Source organism: Haemaphysalis longicornis, unplaced genomic scaffold (assembly GCF_048455015.1).
Source record: "Haemaphysalis longicornis isolate Haplotype H1 unplaced genomic scaffold, Haemaphysalis longicornis Haplotype H1 scaffold_66, whole genome shotgun sequence".
In the NCBI taxonomy this organism is placed as follows: Eukaryota; Metazoa; Arthropoda; class Arachnida; order Ixodida; family Ixodidae; genus Haemaphysalis; species Haemaphysalis longicornis.
Window position 1 is genome coordinate 492,047 of NW_027526417.1, and position 22,547 is coordinate 514,593.

The window sequence follows — 22,547 nt, forward strand, 5'->3', positions numbered from 1 at the left end:
TATTTGATGCATGTTTTTAAACAAGCCCGAATGGTATGTGTAAAACGTTTATTCTGAGGTAATGACCTTTTACCTGTTTACCTGTGCCTTTTCGCAATACTTTCGGAACAGCTACATGCAACGATTAGGATAGAGTCTTGAGCAAACCTGGATAACTTCTCTAAATATCTGGCTGTGAGCTACCCCATTCCAGCTGCGTTTTTTTTTTTCTTGTTTTGTTTGGTTTTGTTACCATGCTTTTTTGGAAGAGTTGAATTGTCAGCTGACAGTTGCTGAGATGTACAGATGTGTAATAGGCCTGAATGCTGTATCTAACAATTTCGCTCTAATGTAGCCTCCCCTTTTTTCCCCATTTTTCACTCAAATCTAGAGCTTGCAGCTGTTAAGATGAGCAGATTCTCTAACTGCGTTTGATTGTTTGCACCTGTTTGTCTTCCTACCATTCAATGAGCACTGTTTTGATGTTAAACGATTTTTTGTGTGTTCTTTCAGATATGTCATGTGACTTTTCACCGTGTCAGGTGTTTATTGTAAAATGTTTATTTGAAGGCAAATAATGCTGAACCCTGGACTCCACACAAGTTTGCTAAAATTTCGCCAACTGTACACCAATAAAAAGATTTTGAACACGTCACTGAGATTCTTCCAGATTACTTGCAGAATATATTCAGTTGAAGGGAGTACATTTCTTGCGTCGAACTAAGATAATATCTTTACACAAATAGATTGGCAGCTACAGTGCCATGCATGGCATTTGTGGCACCGGATTACTTTATATGAAACCTTGCTTTATCTTCAATATTGGTTGTGTTCAATTCCATTATTTGGGCATAATCGGAAAAGTGTTTGACTTTGACAAAACCTCTTTCTCTAATGTGCAAGCTAACAGCATGCTGCATACAAAATATCACCTTTGTAAGATACGTCCGCCAGATCCATCGGAAAATTACAAAAAATATAAAATACGAAAATGCAATGAAGCTCCCACTGAACAAACTGCATGGGTTAAACTCAGAAGTATGTCAAAGTTATACCCATATTTCATACGCGAAATTTCAGGAAATAACGGAAATCCCAGAAGTGAGGCTTAATTGTATTGTAAATAAGATGAAAAAAAAAACATACTTCAACAGAATTATTCTATGAACTTCTAGCATTGCTGCCTCAGAAAATAGGCTTGATTATATTTGAAACTAATAAACTGCAAGCATTAAAGGCTATATTTAATGTTTCTTTCGAACCTCGGCGGCTGTACGGAGCATATACGCGAGACTCGCAGGGCGAAGCACTACTTTCTATGAAGCAGTTCTGGGGAGGAGATCTTGTGAGTAGAAAGATGTTTAAGAGGTATGGGCAGCGCTCTATTCTGGGAAAAAATGCATTTGTTTGGGAGCAGCTTAGCATGCTTTTCTACCTTTGCGACTAAGAAACGTCCCTGTGGAGTAATTACCACGATGTTATCTACTTCGGTGTCATAATAGTACAACATTGCGGTGCATACATTCCGGTAACGCAAGTTTTCAAGGCTGCATTCGTAAATGTGACAGTATGGACCTTAACTACTGCTGTGGGGAACTCCGAGCGCGCAAAAGATTTTGTTAGAAAGGCACACTGCGAACAGAGAAAAAAATACTCCGGAAGGGTGCACGGCCAGCATAAAACTCGAGTCCCCTCATCGCCGCCGATCAAGGGGCTTTACATAAAGCAAATTCGTCGAGGCAGCTTTAGCTGATGTTGGTTACCTTTATCTATACTTAATCCAAAGATGAAGGCACTTGAACGCCATCCCCATGCCTTACGAACCGTCAGACGCTAAATGCGACGCACGCTAGCTTGAATCTGAGAGCCAGCAAACCATGCCCACAGACGCACTCCACGGCACGCGTAGCTGAAGTCCCTTCATCGGCTTTTCACCGGGTATATTCAGCGCTTGACTTCATTTTTTGTGTGGTATGGCATGAATAACAAGTTACCGCTGTATCCTGCAGCGAAACGTTGGTGAAGCAGCTTCGTACTACTGCGCAGGCAGTGCGCCCGACGCTGCCATGTGCCGGGCGGGCGTGCAGCTTCCGCGAGTTAGGAAGTTCATGGCGGACAGGGCTAGCAGACGACGCGGGAGGAGCGGAAGAGGGGTGGAGAGGAGGAACTTGTCGCTACTTGGCTAAACGCCGATCAAGGGACTTAAGGCTATAGAGCGGTGGACGCCGCCGCCATAACCCGGCCGTGCGTCGGAAGAAAGAAAACGGAGAGGAGCGTCTTTCTAAGGGTCAGACAGCGGAACCTAGCCATCCTGGTGTGCTAACTTGAGGCTACACCACCGCGCGACACAAGCGCAGACACCGAAACAATTCTGCATGTGAGCTTAGTGATTCCTTTTTACACCGATTTAAACTAGTTACTTTAGTAAGTTTTAGATTTGCGAGAAAGCTCAGGGAATTTTATGATCGCTAGTTATCAGAACTAGTTGCTCCTTTCGCCTTTTGTAATACCTGTTAAAACACAACCGGATTGGTATTCACTAATTTAGAAAATCGAGTCCTATTCGTGGCAAGCAGTGCGCAAAAGGTAGAGTTTCTGTAGTGGCTAGGTGTGTGTATGTCGTCTCTACATTTTGTTTTCCCGCCCTGCAAACCAATACTTAACGTATGTTTGGCGTACGACCACTTAATTCCGTCGCGGCCGGATTACCCAGGAGGTGATGCGGAACAAGTTAAGCCATGCGAAGAAAGCGCGCAATGAACGCGAAGCTGCGCCAAAAAATGCCCACAACCTTCGCTATAAACCGACCAGATTTAGGGGAAATCCCCAAGGTGGAGCAAGTTTCTGCAAAGGAAAGTTTGGCATCCACCTGAATGCAGCCGTACAGCTACAAAGGAAAGCTATACAGCTTTCTCAGAGACTTCGCAGTTGAAGAAAAATTCCTCTTGGTCCAGGATTCGAACCCGGGACCCCCGCTTAACCGGTGGTCCCGACGTATCCTGGACCAGGACGAATTTTTATTCAACTGCGAAGTTTCTGAGAAAGCTGTAGCTTTCCTTTGTAGCCGTACGGCTGCATTCAGGTGCATGCCAAACTTTCCTTTGCAGAACCTTCGCTAAAGCAAACGACAAGCCGTTCCGCCGACGCACCCGCTTGTGAGAGCACGCACGTGCGCGCGGGGAACGCCGGGTACCATTCGCCGCGCAATCTACAGCGTGCTCCGTGAGTGAAACCCTTCTTCCTGTAATGCCCTGCATTTCCACAAAAATGAAGATTTGCGTAACTTCCCCATTAAATCGTTATAATAGCGTAAATGGAGATAATAGGTCGGTCAGAATGGTGAAAAACCACAAAACAGCTAAAATATAAAAAATAAAGTTATGTAAAAAACGACCTGACAAATCTACTATGTGCGTCTTATACATCTTCCCCAAAATCCGAAAAAAACGAAAAAAAGTCTGCAAGGAACATCCAAAATAGAAAACGAAAAATAGCGAAAAAAGATAAAAAACATGTAACGCCCTTCCTTCCCATAAAAATGCAAGTTTGGCGGGAGCTCCACTTTTATTTGTTATAATAGCCTAAATGAGATGATTGCTTGGATTGAATTTTGATAAATCACCCGCCGCGGTGGCTCAGTGGCTAAGGCGTTGCGCTGCTGAGCACGAGGTCGCGGGTTCAATTCCCGGCCGCGGCGGCCGCTTTTCTGATGGAGGCGAAAAGCAAAAACGCCCGTGTGTACGAGATTTCGGCGCACGTTAAAGATCCCCAGGTGGTCAAAATTAATCCGGAGCCCTCCACTACGGCGCGCCTCATCGCCTGCGTTGCGTCGGCGCGTTAAACCCTACAATCAATCAATCAATTTTGATAAATCAGGAATAAGACAAAGAGAGCCAATAAAATTTTAACAAAACTGATCTGATAAAACAAAAGATATGCACCTCATATATCTCTCTGAAAAAACCGAAGAACCAACAACAAAACCTGCAAAAGAAGGCTCAAAGTGCTAAAAAAAATGTAGATACAGACAAAAACCCGCGAAACGCCTTGTGTTTTCACAAAAATGCAGATTTGGCAGAAGTTCCACATTTACCTGTTGTAATAGCGCGTGTGGACAAAATTTTGAAAACCAAAAATAATACAAATAAAATATATTAACGTAAATGATCTGACAAAATCACAAATATGCATCTTATAAATCTTCCGTAAAAACCAAAGAAACAAGAAAGTCCGTAAAATATTGTTGGAAATAGAAATAAAAGTAGCCCAAACGGACTAACCTTTCAATATGCTTTGTATCTTCGGGAAAAGAACAAGTGGCGATGTAAACGCACGTAATCGCTATAATGGTATAAATATACATCATTTGCGAAAAGAAACAAAAGAAAACTTAAAAACACTAAAGTAATGCAACGTCTCCCACTACTCATAGCCAAATTTGACTTTCAAGAACTCACTTTGGACAAGAGTCATAAGAATGCTACGCATCAGTAGACAATTCTCTGAATCACCGCATATTTTTTCCCGTTTTATCGAGGAGCACTAGCTGCTTAGACGGGACGTAAAAGCACAAGTTAGTGGTCAAATGTACCCGCTGCGACCACAGGACATGCATCATAAAGGGATCTAATGAACAACTAGAATGAACAACGAATGACGGGTTGAACTGTTCAAAGGTAGTGGCATTGACGGCTTGGGCGTGATTACATGCTAGCATAATTTCAAAGACAGTATGGTCAGCACGAAAGGGGGGTGGTAATTTCGACCTGTTAATACTAGGACAAAACTCTCCTCCAATCACATTGAACAGTACTACAAATAAAATAAAAAATGCAATCATGCATTACGTGCAAATGACTAACCAACGGTGGTGGAACGTGTGGCCTCGTTTACACATGTGTTACTCCTTAAAGGTTTCGTAAAGTCTTGCTCATTGCACGTTGCGTAGTAGTGGTGTCTTCTTTCGTTCCCGTTCGTGCTCGCGGCGTCGCAGATTGTAAGCCGTCGGCTCCTCAGAAGTGCGAATGACTTGTGGCCCTTCCATTTTGACGTATGTGTGGCCAATGTTTGCCATTGTCACGTTGACACTGCTCCATCCGCAAAGCCGACAGGCCCTGCCCGCCGTTATCGCTTGACCTGTGCTTCACGACGTTTAATGGGAAAAAGGCAGTTTAATGAAAACAAGAAAAAATGCCGTTTAATGAGAGAAATGAGAAAAAAGTAGTGGTCCGAGTACGCTTTCTTGGGGGGCGCCGCAAATAACGGAGAACGAGATCGCCGGAGAAAAGGAACGCATTTGCACTCCCGCTCTTCTAACCCCGCCGCACTTTCTATACCTTCTAACCCCTCTCCAACATGCTATTTTGGCTGTGGGGTTCCACGCGCCGATGCTTCGCCAGTGACATCAGGTGCGCGTTAGTGGGGGGCTCCCCCGGATTAATTTCTACCCCCTGGAGACGTGCGCTGAAATCTTCCCACACGGGGCTTTTCGCCTATATCACAAAAGCAGCCACCGCAGGCGGGAGCAACCCCAAGTCCTTCGGGTCGACAGCAGAACACCTTAGCCACTGAGCCACCACGGCGTGTCCAACGTTAGAATAGGCAGAATCTGAGCTAGTTGTATCATACTTGAATTAATACTGGTCAGTATAAATTTAACTTGGTACGCAGACAATGAGAAGAAACGTGCGCTGATGGGCTGACGTGCGTGAAGGGAAGCGCTGACCTTGTGCTTGTGCTTGTGCTTGTCGGCACAAGCACAAGGTCAGCGCTTGTGCTTTGTTTCCTGTCATTGTCTGTGTACCCAGTTAAATTTAGGCTGACCAGTATTATTTCAAGTGTCCAACGTTGTTTATCACGCATACTTATCGGTTAGCGAAGGAAGAGTTTTCTACGTACGGAGGATAGCTTTCGTCTGGAAATATACAGCTTCGCCGTAATAACGTAGTTTAATTTGAACAATGTTAATTGCCAATAAAAATTTACATTTCATACCTTTACAAAACACGAACATAACGCAGACTTCGCAAAATTTTTCCACGCTTCCTGCCGGCGTCGCTGCAAGCTCACGGCCAACGAGGAGAACGTAACGTAACGTAAGTTACACAACTATCTCCTAGTCCGGAGCTCCAGGGACGGGAAGCGCTCTCTCTGCCACGCATATCGAATGCACTTACTAGCGGTACGTGTGAAAGTAGAGCCTCGGGAATCGTGCTTTCTTGTGGAAGGAGAGCATCATGTTGCCGATCGAGCCCGTGCCGCAATACAATACAGCCTCGAAGCGGAGCAATGGCCGGAGGGAGCGCACCACGAAGACATCACGGTCCAGGTACACTCCACCGTGTTTCATCAGGGCTTGTAGCCGGACAATGTCGGTAGTGTGATGACGGTTCTGCAAATGCAGGATTTCATTTCATTTCTTTTATTGAACCTCAAGGGCCAGAAGGCACTACATGAGGGATGACGGTGATCAACGCGGCACAGATTCGTAAGAAGATAACGGTCACAGATTGCGTAAATTCAATACTAACAAAAACAAAATAAAATTAAAACAAATCCACGCACTCATACCCAATGTTACTAGAATAAACTCAGTTTCAAAGCTCCGCCGGAGAGGCGGTCCGCGTGGCGGTCCCGAGAACTAGCGGCGCTGCAGTCAAGTCTTGCGCTACTCCCGGCGCGTCGTCTGCTTCGGCGGCGGGCGGCCGCTGCAGCCGACCGCGGCGGGCCGCCGCGCAGACGTACCGCGGCCGCTTTCTAATACTGCTGTTGCTAAACTTAAACATCTATCATCTTTCCAGTCAACTAGCTGAAACGACTTCGTCCTTCTAGTCGATGTTACCGCATCACATTTGTGCACTGTTTAAGTGGAAATGCGTTAGGTCGCCTGTATGCACTTACCTGCACGAGCAGCTCATTGGCTAGCTAAGAATCGACGGTTGGCCTATATTTTAACTGTCTACATTGCGTTTAACTTCATGTACGGTACTTTCTAAGCCAATTACCCCCCCCCCCCCCCCCCCAGCGCAGTTTTTATATCTAGTGCGCCGTCTTACCTCGACCAAAAACGACCCAACGAGTTTGTGAAAGCAGTGCCTTTATAAGTGCTTTTATCTCCACGCGGCAATAGGACAGTTTTTCTGAATATCGTCGGTGCAAGGTACCGTTAACCAGCTTCCGATGTAGAGTTCCTATGCTCAAATTTTATATTCTGCCGGGCTGGTCCCACCTCATCTCGCCTTTGCGCACTCTGTAGTGCATACGAGCATTAGATCACCAAAGATGAAAGTTCGCTTTACAGTTCCTACGCTCAGTTCATCTGTAACAAACGCACTCGATTTTGTGAGTTCACATTAAAGCTTGAACCCGAAATTTAAGGGTGCTCATGGTACGCGTGAATTAACAAGGATCTTTGACCGCCATTTTGATGTCTGGAACTCAAGAAATCCGTTCAGCTGGTCATACAAGACACCTATCCGAAAGGCGAATCAGGCTTCAATGAAGACTTTTTTTGAAAAGGCTGAATCGTACTTAACATGACGCAAGGATGCGCAAAGAAATCACTGTTTGAGGGCCTCAAGAACACTGTATTTGCAGGACGGTGTGAGCACCTATTAAAGGGTTTGTGGCGACGGCAAGCTGCCGAATTCGCTCACGCTCAAGATGTCTCAATACCACATCGAAACATTTTTTGGTTGCGTAAAAAGGAAAGGGCGGCTAAAACAACAGCCCTACTACCTGTCAATTTACAGCTGCCTAGAAGCGTCTTTTTATTAGAACAGAACTTGCATCATCAGATACTGGAAACTCCTCTCGCGGTATTGTGACTGATCTCTGCCCCTCATGTGATGAAAACCTCGTTCAAACGCCAACAGTTTTCGCCTCGTTAAGAAGATATTCGCGGTTGCAGGCACTTAATGATGATAACTATAACACCGAGCGGGTCGACTTCCACACAAGCCTTTCTCTTGTTCTCAGTGCAGTAGTGCCATATACAGCAGTATTTGGGGCACGGAAAGTATATAGAGGCACATCCCGCAATGAGTACTGCATTACACTGATGTCCACTGAGCATCCACAAGTCGTTTCTGCGAAAACAAACGGTGGTCTCGTGGCACCATCGAAATACTTCTTGAAATTGCTCCAAGTCGTGCAAGAAGGGTTTAGTGTTTACAGGTTTAATGCAAGGGTTAATGTTCTACACGTTTAATGCAGCCGTTATATGCAAATAGTGAGCGCAATAGTAGAGGTGTTGACAGTATTGTTTGAACAAATATTACTTGCTGAGTTGGAGCCTCATCTGTTGAACTGCGATGCATTCGACAATCACATTTAAGTTTTGTCGAAGAAGATTGCTAACGTGTACTCAAGAATCAGGTCCAGCCCATTCCGACTGAAATCAACCGGAAAAACTTGCACGTACAACGGTGTATGAACACAGCAGACAGTCTATTATTTCGTAAAATCTGCAAACGACAGATAAGAACCAGAATTGAAGGAAGCTGGCTAGCTAGTATGCCTTCGTATTTTTTGTGGTTTTTAAGTGCGTGCGTTTTGTATAAGGCGCCTCATAGCCTACGCTGTGATAAATTAGGCAGTTTTTTAATTGGTTAGTCTTTTATCGTGTGTGACTTTTTTTCTTTTGAAATTGTGTAAACCCTGGGGTGAATAAAATTCGTGTACCATTTTTTCCTTCCTCCGTGTGCCTCTCTTCTGGAACGTTCCGAGCAAATATGCCTTACAGCGTCAACGGCTGAATGCATATTCGCTCATACGTAATCGCGTGCGGCACATATGTAATTCTGTAAACAACTGCTTTGGGAGGCAGTAATCTGTTGTTTTAGCCACCCTTTTCTTTTTACGCAACCAAAAAATGTTTCGATGTGGTTTTGAGTCATCTTGAGCGTGAGCGATTTCGGCAGCTTCCCGTCGCCACAAACACATCGAAAGGTGCTGACACCGTGCATACATATACGGAGTCCTGCAAATACAGTGTTCTTGCGTTGCGTCGGCGCGTTAAACCCCACAATCGATCAAATTAAACGCAACGTAGACAGTTAAAATATAGGCCGACCGTCGATTCTTACCTAGCCAATGAGCTGCGCTTGCAGGTAGTGCATACAGGCGACCCAACGCATTTCCACTTAAACAGTGCACAAATGTGATGCCGTAACGTCGACTACAAGGACGAAGGCGTTCAAGCTAGTCGACTGGAAATATGATAGATGTCTAAGTTTAGCTATAGTGCCTAGAATATACTGGCAAGTGTGCTGAGGGCGGGCGGCGTATTCACAAACCATTACCCGTAGGGGCCCAGGCCGACCACACCCCCTAGGCAGGGGCGCAGCCAATGAGGTTAAAAAATTGCAATTTTTAATCTCCTTGGACGCAGCACAGTGACGTCACTACCGATATGTGCGCGACTTCATGCGAGGTGATTTTTTTCTTTTTTCCCCCTCCCCTCATTTCGGCTGCTTTGCGGGCGGCCGATGGTTTCGCTCCGTGGGCGGGGCTGGCCTGCGGCGCTGGGGAAGCTGACGCACATGTGGTAGAAGTTAACCTTTTGCACCTGAGCCCCTGATCTCTCCGCGCTCTTCTTGCGCGCCTTCAAGTTGACGCTCGGCTCGGTGCTCGACGTGCGCGCGCGCAGATGGATGCTTTAACGTACATGTGGCAATTATACAAGTTCCGCAAAGCAAACACTCATAAAAATGAAGACAAAAATTTGGTTTCATCTTTTGTGATCGCGCTGCTTCGCGGCGGCCGATGGTTTCGCTCCTAGCGAAAGCCTGGCGTACGCGCTGCGAAGATGAAGCTCGCTCTCCACGCTCTCTTGTGCGCCGTCAGTCGCTCGTCTCCCATGCTGTTCCTAGTTAAGCTAGCGCTCGGCGCGTTGCTCAAAGTGCGCGCGCAGATGGATGCTTTTTGCACGCACATATGTAGTTATTGTTTACGTTCCGGAAAGCGAGCACTGCCAATAAAGTGAAGGCAAAAATGCTTTTTTCTTTGTCTTGACTCCCTACCGAAGCGCAGAACGTTTGCCGTCATTCGGTCGAAAGCCCACGCGTACGTCGGTCGCTCGTCTGCTGCGAACATCAGCGAGCGTGTTATTCGCCATACTCGTTTGTGCCTCGCACTGGCGCAGAACTGCCCATCACAGGGTTCGTTCTTATAATTGTGTGCGCCACGCGCGTCCCCCGCGTATTCACGCGATGGTCGCGAAGCTTATAACTTCTGCTTCAAGGATAAGCACGAACAGCCGCTCGAGGTCATCAGAGATGACCTGGCGTCAACAAATCATGAGTCTGTGTTCGGCGCGAACCTGCCTGACGAAGTAGCAGTCAACGCCTTCATGGGCACGTAGAGCGGGTGCACCAACACAACCTGGATTGTCCAAAAGATCTAGAAACGGGACGAAAGGTATGTTTTTCGATACGAAGCGTTGTAGTACGCGAGGCGGCGTTTTGCAACTTGTGTTGTACTATTTACATTTTTATTGTTGCTATTTCTTGTTTATACATTCGTATACCTTTTTGCGTGTGTGTGGCTTACAGTTGAGGTGCGAGCTGTGGCACAATGCGCGCGAATTAAAAGGCCAGACAGTACAGAAATCTATATATGTGGTAGCTAAAAATGCGTCGCAGGAAACAGACACAAACTGCTCATCTATACCCATCAGTGGATCTCGAAAAGTGAAAATTTTGTGCCGCTATTTGCACTCCCTGATCACTATTGCACAAATAGTGCGCCAAGGAGATAACTTTTTTTACTTAGTTTTATCTCTGCTGCGACTACCGTGACTTCAAGCTCACGCGCAACTACTCATTAGTCCCAGCGAAAAGAATATACGTATCTGAGTGAGTGTAACACTTTGTTAAATGAGAGGCCCTGGGGGAGCAAGGATGAGGGGAAAAGGGGAAGGTCACTACTCGCACCATAAACCCAGTTGCAGTCTTGGGGTCCTAATCGCAAAAGGAACACATCAAAGTCAGTCAGTGGCAGCAAAACGCACAGTTCACACTTAAATGTACAGTTCACACTGTAGACAACGTGGTTCACACTGAAACCCGTGCACGCTGCAGACAGTTCACAATGTAGACCGAACGGGGAAGTCGGCCAGGCTGCTACAACAATTTGTAGAGTCCGTTTTCAAGGGCGTACTCGGTAATTGCTTCTAGTGCGGTGGGATCGCCGTGAACCCGGCTGACATGTTCCTGTTCAGTCGCAGGGGCGGGACGAAGCTGGTGGCGAATACGGTCGAATAATGGACTGAGCAAAATTAAGTGGTAATGATTTGGTGTGCCTTCCCGATTACAGGGGGGCATCAGCGCCATTCGGATCCTGCTGGAGCTGTGTATTTATAAATAACGTGTTTGATGCAGCAAAATCTGTGTGTGCATGAAGCACAAATTGTTAAAAATCTTTAATCGACATTGGCAACAGTGTGAGTGGCAGCACGCATGATTACTGATATCAAACTGCGCCCTGATGGCTTTAGTGAAGAGACTGTGGTCAATAGCACTGTACAGAAGACATATATCAAACTCCTCGAGTACTTCGGTAACTGTACAATCCAAGTATTATTTAGCCGTTGGTTGGATATATTTTCGATATTGTTTCCCTAAGTTGGTATGGCCAGCAGTGCAAATTATGCAGCATTCATGACCGAGTTGTACGTTTGAGCTGGTTTCTTTCTTATCGACGTATCACCCTTGCAAGAACGATTCACACCTTCCATTGCTGTTAACGAAATGTCAATGTTTTCCTTAGTGGCACTGTTCCTGATAAATAATTAATGCAATGAAGTCAATGTTAACGAAATTCAATGTAATAGTGCTTATGTAAGAACCAAAATGCAGCAGCTCATGCAGCTGTAATATTTCGCTAGGGTAGGACAGTTTGTAAATGTAGTCACGGGTAATTGGGTGCCTTTCTTGTAATCCTTACTTGCAGCACCGAATCGTGTTTTGAGGTGCGTATATAGTGAAAGAGCACCCAACTCAATGCTATGCCCTTCTGTGTGTTGTAGTATGAGTTTTCAATGGGGGTGTTTGCTTTCCAAAACTTGTATAATTGCCACATGCGCGTGAAAGCATCCATCCGCACGCGCGCACTTCGAGCACCGAGCTGAGCGCTTATCTAGGAACACGATCGGAGGTCAGCGTCAACTTGCAGGCGCGCAAGAAGAGCGCGGAGACATCAGGGGCTCAGTAACAAAAGGTTAACCTCTACCACATGTGCGTCAGCTTCCCCAGTGCCGCAGGCCAGCCCCGCCCACGGAGGGAAACGATCGGCCGCCCGCAAAGCAGCAGAAAAGAGGGGAGGGGGAAAAAAGAAAAAATCCACCGCGCATGAAGCCCCGCACATATAGGTAGTCACGTCACTGTGCTGCGTCCAAGGATGTTAAAAATTGCAATTTTTTCAGCTCATTGGCTTCGCCGCTGCTTAGGGGGTGTGGTCGGCCTGGGCCCCTGCGGCATATGGTTTGGGAATACGCTCCCGGGGGGGGGGGGGGGGGGGGGGGGGGGGGTGTTGTGCAGTGAGTGCCTTGTTTCACGGCCAATCGGGCTGAAAGCTCTTCGAGGACCTCCTTCTGGCGGCGTTCTTATTGATGTAACGCATCCAGGCCTACCTTCGCTTGCTAGTTGCGTGTACACGCTTTATGTGTGTGCGTAATACATTACTTCAATCAGTGTAGCAATGTCGTTCAAATGTCGTACAGTAAGGATTTTTTTGTATTAATAATAAAATAACCGCGTTGACCTCCACTCGCCGGTATTGACGTTTCGTAACGTCTTTGCGACTTTGGGAACTTTTGAGCATTGTTGAATTGCCACATATCAACACTGAAATGATAAATAACACTTGCATATGTGTGTGTTGTCTACTGCTTCTTGTGATTTATACAATATATAGGGGCACTGGGGAGATTTTAAAGCCGTCTTTTTACGAATGTAGTCTGCGTCATTTAATCATTTTCAAAAAAATATATTGTTGTGCGTGGCCTATTTTGCCATTAATACGACATTGAAGTTGGAGACAAATTTCTTTCTTTTACCACTCCAAAAAAAAAAAGATAGAGACGTGCTAGGGCCGCGCACGCCCTAATGTTTGTACTTCCCGTTTCCTTACAGTAGGTAGGCTAAGTTACGGCAATAAAAAAACACTATCTCAGAAATACCCTTATCAGTGACCCTTTATTTAATATCGCCAAGCGCCGTCTTGCCTCTGCAAGTATGCGCGTCAATTTTGGGTGGAGTCGACGCCCCATACTGGGTATCAGGTGCGACTTGTATGAGACGTCCCACAAGCTGCCCCTCACCCCCAAAGAAAACCTGCATCCTCCCTTAGACCAAACAGATATATTATCAGGCACAGCCACCAAAGCACACGGCTGGGTCGGACAGACGCTGATACCTGGCTTTGCTATGGCCAGTGGACTATATGTAAGAGGCGGGTTTATAATGAGCGCGGTAACGGTGAATTTCGGTGAATAAAAAGGTAATATTCTCCTCCTCCTCATGTTTATCTATCTGTATATATATCATTGGGCCGCCGGCGCACATTCATTTAAGCTGCTTGAGCGTGGGGACTGTGCACCCAGCTTGACGAGCGCGATGATTGTTAAATGCCGTATCGTATAAATTTCTGTGGTGACCGGTCCCGCGAACATAGCGCGCGGCAGTCAGGACACAACAACCGCTGTCGGGGGAGTAGGCACACTGACCCACAGGTCACGCGCTCTACCTTTATTGGCACTGTCGTAGCGGCATCTCGTGGATGTACATGGAAGTTCCTCCGTGTATTGCTCCCACGTGGCGCCAGTTACCACACTTTCCCCCTTAACACAACAGTTTTAACAGAAGTTTAGGTTTAAGGAGAACAGTTAGTCACGGAGAATACCGAAGCACAGGACACCGTTCCCTGGTGCTCCGACGAAGCCGTCGTGTGGGAGGAGACGAGGCGCATTCTGTGCGCGGTGCACCTATGTCCCTGGCCTCCAGTGGGAAAGACGCACCAGAGGGACGCACGTGTTCAGCCAAACTTGGCACCACGTTGGGATAGACACTGTCCTCGGTGTTCCCTGGAGTGGACGGCGGCGGTACTTGTAGCTCGGAGCCTTCAGTGCCAGAGCCACAAAGGCTGTGCCGGCCTGGTATCGGCTGGGGTTGCCTTACGTGATCCAGGTGGCGGGTCCATTGTCGCCCATCATCCAACTGCAGCTCCGTCTGCGAATTGTGTTGCCTGGTGACTGTGGCAAGCATCGAGCTCGGACCTGGACGAAAATTACCTGTCTCCTGGTTGTGCTTGCGCCCTCGGCTTGGCTCGTTGATCATAATCCCTCTTCTGAGCGATTTGTTTCTGGAGGACTGTTGCTCGTAGATCCGGCCGCAGAAGATCCAACGCAGTCCTGAGCTTCCGTCCCATTAGGAGTTCGGACGGGCAACACCCGGTGACTTCGTGAGGAGTAGACCGATAGGTTAACAGTATTCGGGCAATTTGTGCGTGTAGGTCCCCTGTGCCAACTTTCTGTAGCTTCACTTTCATTGTCGGCACAGCTCTCTCTGCAGCACCGTTAGAGGCAGGATGATAGGGAGGCACCAGCATCCTCTTCACGCCGTTCTTCTTCAGGAATATCTCGTATGCTTCACTCACGAACGTGGGGCCATTATCCGATACCACCATGTCTGGCAGGCCGTGATTCGCAAACATGACTCGCATGCATGCAATTGTGCTTCCCGCTGATGGTGATGAAACTGGGAACACCTCAATCCATTTGGAGAAAGCATCTATTGCAATAAAAAAGTAAGAGTTCCTGTGCGGTCCTGCATAGTCCACGTGAATTCTTGACCATGCCCTGTCTGGGAACGGCCATGGCATCAAGGGCACTGGTCTAGATGGTCGCTGTTGCTGTTGGCACGCACCGCACCCTTGTACTGTGGCCACGATGTCGCTGTCCAACGATGGCCACCACACATGGCTTCGTGCGACAGCCTTCATTTTGGAGACCCCAGGGTGGCTCTCGTGCAGTAACTTGAGCACTTTCCCTCGGAGGCAGGCGGGTACCACAACACGTTTGCCCCACAACACACAGTTCTGATGCACACTCATCTCATTGAACCGGGACTCGTAGGGCCCCCCTCTGCTCTCGCGTCTAGAACGTGACCAGACCACAAACCCTGTAGTACCCTTGACAGCACCGGGTCTCTTGCAGTGGCTTCAGCAACCACTTTGGGTGACAGCACACGGGGATATACACCTTCCAGCATGAACACTTCTGCCGGGGCCCCTGCAGAACATCCTGTTGTTGGCAAAGGCAAACGACTCAACCCATCCGCAAGGGCTATCAGGCCTCCGGGCCGATAGCTCAGGCTGTAGTTGTACCCTGCCAGCAGCAACGCCCAACGAAGAACCCTCGGCGAGCAAGTTTCAGGAATTCGTTTACCAGAGCCTAACAGACCCAGCAAAGGTTTGTGGTCGGTAAACGCTTCGAATTCCCGTCCCCACAGATACTGCCTAAACTTTGTGACCCCAAAAACGAGTCCAAGTGCCTCTTTATCCAGCTGACTGTAGTTCTTTTCTGCGGCAGTAAGGCTTCGTGACGCGAAGGCTATCGGCCGCTCCTCTCCCGAAACCTCTCGTTGTGCCAGAACCACCCCCAGGCCATGAGGGGAAGCATCAGTGACCAACCAGTTGGTCTGGAGGGGTCGTAGTGGGCCAAGACATGGGCGGAAGCGAGCATTTCTTTGCTACGACTGAATGCTCCCTGTTCGACTGCAGTCCAGCGCCACTTAGTCCCAGCAGTTAGCAAGCGGTTCAATGGCTGTGGCACATCTGAAAGATTCGGGAGGAACTTTCTGTAAAAATTCACCAAACCCAAATAGCTTTGCAGCTCTTTGACATCCTGTGGTTTGGGAGCTTTCTCAAGCGCTTCAGTCTTCGCGGGATTTGGACGTAGCCCGGAAGCACGTATTATGTGACCCAAGTACTCGACCTCGGGTAACAAAAATTTGCATTTCGAGAGTTTCAGCTTCAGGCCCACTTCTTGCAAGCGTTCCAGTACCTTGCAGACATTTTCCCAGTGTGTTTTGTCACTGTCGCCAGTTACTAAGATGTCGTCTAAGTATACTGCGACATGATCAAGTCTCCTCAGCAGGTTTTCCATTTCTCGTTGAAATATTGCAGGCGCTGAGGTGACCCCGAATGGCAGTCTCGTGTATTGAAACAACCCTTTTGGGGTATTGATGGTGACAAACTCCTGGGATTCCTCATCTAGCTCGATCTGCTGGTAGGCGTCCTTCAAATGTAGCTTTGTAAACTTTACTCCTCCTTGGAGTTTTGTGAACAAGTCATCGATGTGCGGCACGGGATACGTTTCCGCAAGTGCTACGGGATTAACCGTTATCTTGAAATCGCCACATATGCGCAACTGCCCGTCTTGTTTCAGCACCGGTACAACGGGCGCTGCCCACTTGGCAGACTTCACTGGTCGGACCACGCCTTGACGGACCAGTCTCTTCAACGACTCCTCAAACTTATCCTCCAGAGCAAAAGGCATCCGCCGGGGTTTGAAGAATCTGGGTGTAGCGTCCTGTGGGACCATGATGCGAGCCTTAACCCCCCGGAACGTGCCTAACCCTTCAGAAAACACCTCCTGGAACCGAGCCACCGCTTCTTCCGCAGACGACACGGAACAAATGGATTCCGGCTTGCTGATCCCTAATTGAAATTCTCTCATCCAGCTCCTACCGAACAATGTGGGGCAAGGTCCTCTTACCACAAACAGTGGCAGCTGTCTCTCTTCTTCTCCGAGCTTCACAGTTGCCGCGTACTACCCAGCGACTGGTCGCGTGTCTCCACAAAAACTCCGAAGTTGCACGTCGGATGGTTCCAAAACGGCCAAAGGAAACAGTTGCGTGAACTTTTTTTCACTTATCGTTGATACACTGGCGCCCGTATCTAGCTCCATTTTTAACCGCACGCTGTTAACGATAACCGCAATGCGCATCGGCGCCGGTCCGGCCGTCTGTAGTGGCCAAAGGTCATACACTTCCCCCTTGACTTCCGCCTCGCGCGCTTCATCCACAGTATTCACGCGCCTGGAATCTGCGCGGCGAATCTTTTTATCTGTTAGCCCTTGATCAGGCTTGCACACCCTTGCCAGATGCCCTTGCCGCCCGAATTTGTAGCAGACTGAGTTCACGTGTTGGCGCACTTGATGGGTACCGCCGCAGCGGAAATACCCGCGTTCACGGTGGCCCGTTTGTACGATGTTTGCCGACACCCGTGGTCGTTTCTACTGTCAATTGGGCTGGCACGGACTGTGGCGTTGGTTGAGCGCTCAGCGTACGGGAATCCTCACGAGCAGTTTCGATGACCCTCACCGTACTTATCGCGGTTTCTAAGTTTAGATCAGCTGTTTCTAATAACCGCGTTTGCATCGGGACGTTGTTAATGCCACTGACGATTTGGTTTCGTAGCATGCGGTTCCGGAATGACTCAAACTTGCAGTCCTCGGTCAGTCGCTTCAAAGATGCTATGTAGTCCCCCACCGCCTCCCCTTCCCACCTGTGTTTTGAAAAGAACTTGAAACTTCCTACCACCTCCGACACCCTTGGCGAGAAGTGGTTGTTGAGAGCTTCTAAAATTGTCGCTAAGTTCGTCTCTGCAGGTTTTCCTGGGGCCAGTAAACTTCGTAGCAAAGAATACGTCGCGGCTCCGCAACAGGTCAGAAATACGGGCGTCTTCTTACCGTCGGGGACGTCGTTCACCGTGATGTAAAGCTCCACCCGCTCCCGGTATTCCGTCCAATCCATGGTGTCCGCGTTGAACTCGTCTATCTTCCCGATGACCGGCATGGCTGCTCGTGCGTCGCCGTTCACTTGACTCATTTTTCCTCGTCGCCAGTTGTGTTGACCGGTCCCGCGAACATGGCGCGCGGCAGTCAGGACACAACAGCCGCTGTCGAGGGCGTAGGCACACTGACCCACAGGTCACGCGCTCTACCTTTATTGGCACTGTCGTCGCGGCATCTCGTGGATGTACATGGAAGTTCCTCCGTGTATTGCTCCCCGGTGGCGCCAGTTACCACAATTTCGTTCTACTCCAATACACAAAGTACCTAGTTTGAATCTTCAGCCGACCGTCACTGTTCAAATACTTTCCTCCTTTTACATACTTTACCAGTGGACATTGCTCAAACCCCTGCATAGCGTATGCAACCATGGATCGCCGAGATAAACACGATGCTTCTCAGAAGGCGCACTCTCTGTCCGAGACCAGCTAGGACCTCACAATCGGCACGATATTACCGACTCTATACAACAATCGACATGATATGACAGCACTGAAAGCACGAGCACGGCATAGACACAATATCCTTGAGCTAAGTTCTGCAGTGAAACCTTCGTCGTTATAGTATCTCCTGCACGCTCTCCCAGCTCGCTTGAGCGCTTACACCGAGGTCTCCTAGCTCGCAGTTTGCTGTTAATAAATATTTGAGCTGCTTTGCCCCAGCTACGAGGATCCGCGCAGGCACTGGGCATTCCAAAAAGTATCCGTCTAGTACGGCTGGCACATATTTCCCGATGAGCTTGGGCAGTTTATTTGATATGCGAGCAACGAAGGCTGCTCTTCTGTGGCGGGCATGGCGAAACTTCTAATTCGTGAAAACTTTGAAGGTTAATTCGCAGATGTTTATGTTGCTATTATATTTCTTTTTGTGCTAGTGGGTAACGAATTTCATTTGCGAAGGTCTTTCAGAAAGCTCAAATCGATCAAAAATCGCTTTGCTCAGTGATGACTGCAGCTGCCTCAGCGATTTGTCGCACCTCAGCGTGGGGACGGACATTCTTAAAAGCGGACATTCTAGTGAACGTGCACGCGGGTCTACGCGTTCGCTTTTGTGAGTGCGTGTGTGTGTGCGTGTTCGCCCGCGCGCGTGTGTGCATGTTTGTGTGTTCCCTTGCGTGGTGCGGGCATGTGCGTGTGCGTGCGCGTGTGCTTGTCTGTGCGTGTGCGTGTGTTTGCGTGCGAGCGTGCGCCTGTGTGTGTGCGTGAGGGCAGCGCGAGTGCACACGCAAGCGTTTGTATGTGGGCGTGTGCCCGTGTGTGTGCGTTCGTGTGTACCTCTAGCACGCGTGTGCATTATGTGTGCGCGTAGGCGTGCGACTGTGTGTGCGCGTGTGTGTGTGTATTCTTGTGTGCGTGCGTGTGCGCGTGCGTGCTCATGTGTGCGTGCGTGTGTGCGTGCCCGTGAGTGTGCTTGTTTGCGTGCGTCTGGATGTGCGTGTGTCTGTGTGCGTTAGCATTTACCTGCGTGAATGTCGGCGTGTGCGCATATGCGTGTGCTCGTGCGTGTTCGAGCTAGCGTGGGTTCGTGCGCGCGTGCCTGCATGCGGGCGTGTTTTTGGGTGGCTGCGTGTGTGCGAGTGTGCGCATGGATGAGTGCGTGCGTGTGCGTCTCCATGTGTGCGTGTCTCTTAGTTGTATTAGTATGTGTGTGTCAGAGTGTGTGTGCGTGTGTGTAGGGTTTTTTTTGCGTGCACATGTGTGTGTGCGTACATGCAAGCGTGCGTCTGGGCGGCCATGCGCACGTCGCGCGTGTTTGCGTCCGTGCGTGCACACGCGTGAGCGTGCGTGTGTGCGTGCACGTTTTTGTGTGTGCATGTGTTTGCACTTGCGTCACGAGTGGCTGCGTGCGCACGCGCGTGTGTGTCTGCGTGTGTGCATGTGCGCGTGCACGTGCGTTTTTGTTTATGTGCGTGCGTGTGTGTGGGCGTTCTCGTGTGTGTATGCGCGCGTGCGTGCATGTCTGTGAACGTGTGTGCGTGGTGCGTGTGTGCGTGTGTGGGCGTGGGTGCGTGCATTGTGTGCGTGTGATGCGTGTGCAGGTGTGTGTGCGCGGTGGAATGCATGTGTGTGAGCGAGTGTGTGTGTGATGTGTGCGTGCGTGTGTGGGTGCGTGTGTGCGTGAATCTGTATTTGTGCGCGTGTGTGCGGAGATATGTGCGAGTGTGCGCGTGCGTGTCCGTGCGTGTGCGTCCGAGTGTGGGCGTGTGGGCATGTCTACGTGAGTGCATGTGCTCGTGTATGTGTTCGTGGCCGCCTGAATATTGCGTGCATGCGTTTTCGCGTAGAGAACGTGTGTCGGTGTTTGTGCGTGCATGTCTTGTGCCCGTGTGGATTTGTGTGGTGGCGTGCTTGTGCGTGCGCTTGCGCGTGCCTGTGTATGCGAGAGTGTGCACGTATGAGCGTTTGTGTTCCTTTAGGTGTGCGTTTGCGCGTGTGTAGGTGTGTTTGTGTGTAGGTGCGTGCGAACACAAGTGTAAGTGTTCGAGTGCATGCGGGTGCAGGCGTGTGTGTATGCATGTTTAGGTGCACGCGTGCATGCATGCGCACGCGTGCATGAATGTATGCACACGCACACGCACGCGTGCGTGTGCGTGTGAGTGCGTTTGCGTGTGCTTGTGGGCGTGTTTACGAGTGTGTATGCATGCATGTGTGTGTGTGCCTGGGTGTGCGCGTTCATGCGTATGCATGTGCTGGTGTGTGCGTGTGCGCGCATGTGTCATTGCGTGTGTCCGAGTGTGTTTGCCTGCGTGTGTGCATGTGTGTGTGTGAATTTGGGTGTGCATGAGTGCACATGTGCGTGCGTGTGTGCGTGCGTTTGTGGGGGTGTGCACATGTGTACATGCGCGCACGCGTTCGTGTTTACGTGCGTGTATGAGTGAGTGCGTGCGTTTGTGCGTGCGTGTGCGGGCGCTTCTGTGTGCGTATAATTGCGTGCGAGCGTGCGGTAACTTATGTGAGCACGTGTGCATGCGTGTGCGCATGCATGTGGTCGTGTGTGCGTAGTTGTATAACAGGATGGCAAGTTGGGCGAGTTGGTGCTGATTCATCTCGAAAACAGGCGCGTAAAGACGTATACAAAGCAGAGAAATACACAGGACGACACGCTAACTAGCAACTGGCAACATTTACTAGGAAACAGAAATATATAGGGCGACCAACCGCTATAATTCACTGAATAAGGCTTATACATAATTCACTGATTAAGACCTATACATAGATTATCAAATAAAAGTGGAACCCATGATATGCTATTACCGCACGTGTCGTTCGAGAAACGCCAACTCTGCTTCTTGCAGGCTGACTGAAGATTTACTCACGCACATTGACCCCTCCCGGCTGATATTCCAAGATATTCCTTTTCTGTCTTGCCCCTGTGCCTAAACAACATGCGTGTGTGCGTGTATGTCGGTGTGCGTGTGCGAGGGCCTGCGTGCACACGTGTGTGGTGTGTATGCATGTGGCCACGTGTGTGCGTGTTTGGGTGCGTGCGTACGCGCTTGCGTGTGCGCGCACGTGTGCGTGCGTGTATTCCTCTGCGTGCGTGCCTCAGTGCGCGAGTGCCTGCGTAGATACGCGCGCGTGTGTGTGTGCGTCCTCCATAGGGAGAGCAGCAAAATACGTATAAGGAAGGGTGTCAGACAAGGAGACACAATCTCTCCAACGTTATTCACAGCATGCTTACAGGAAGTATTGAGAACGTTGGATTGGGAACGGGTGGGAGTAAGGGTTAATGGAGAATACCTCAGTAACCGCAGATTTGCTGATGACGTTGCCTTCCTAAGTAACTCCCCAGGCGGCACAGAAAGTGTGCCCCAAGACCGGCCCGTCTATGGCCGCTTTCTGGCATGTCCGGCCAGCATCCAGGTTCTGGCAGCCACTGATCATGCGTTGAACGGCCAACATTCGGCAACCAGCGCTTCGGCATTTTTCCGTCCGCCCGTGTCCGGACGCACAACGGCAGCTAACCGGCTGCCAGATATTCAGTTCTCTTACGGCTGCCGATGTTGAGAAAGAGAACGGCCGAAGTACGGCCTTAGGGCATCCGTTTTTTCTTCGGGAAGCGGTAATCGGCCGAAGCACGGCAAGCGACCGGCCACAGCATATGCGTATTCTTGCGGCAGTTGGTGTTCGAAAGGAGACCGGCCGGAGCGCGGCTGCCGTGCATTCGTTGTTTCAATGGTGAACCGCGCGTCCGGCGGTAGAATATTCGTTTTCTTCGGGCAACCAGTGTTATGAAGGATACCGGCCGACGTACGGCCCCAGAATATACGTTTTTCATTCGGTTAGCTGTCCTCGGCCGAATTACGGCAAGCGAATGGCCACAGAATATTTGGCAACCGGTGTTCAAGAGGAGACCGGCCTACGTAAGGTATCTGGTTATACGTCATTGTTTCGGCAAACGGCATACAGCCGAACAACGGCTCGCGCCTGGGTGCCGAGAATTCATGCACAGACGTGTTTGGAAGGAGACCGACCGTTTTTTTCCTGGGGGGAGAAAAAGCCGTAGGGAGCCGAACGACGGGGACGCGTTTTTCATCCGCTCCGTGTTTCTACGTTTTAAATGAAAGAATATCGTTTGTCAAACAGTAATGAGTGTTCTCGGTGAACGGGCAAGGTGCAAGGACTCACTGGACATTAGCAGGGAACCTTTTAGGCCAACGAAATGTCATTTATTTCCACAAGAAGACTGTGCCACACCGACGGGTGAGCTAAGC

General features: G+C 49.2%; 1 protein-coding gene across 1 annotated transcript in view; it reads right to left on the minus strand.

The window, feature by feature from the left end:
* The window catches only part of LOC144144191 (uncharacterized), a 57,352-nt gene that overhangs the window by 12,292 nt on the left and 22,513 nt on the right, over positions 1–22,547 (minus strand). The window contains exon 2 of the mRNA XM_077675555.1: positions 6,156–6,370. Coding sequence (XP_077531681.1) covers positions 6,156–6,370 — 215 coding nt within the window. The remainder of the gene's footprint in view (positions 1–6,155; positions 6,371–22,547) is intronic.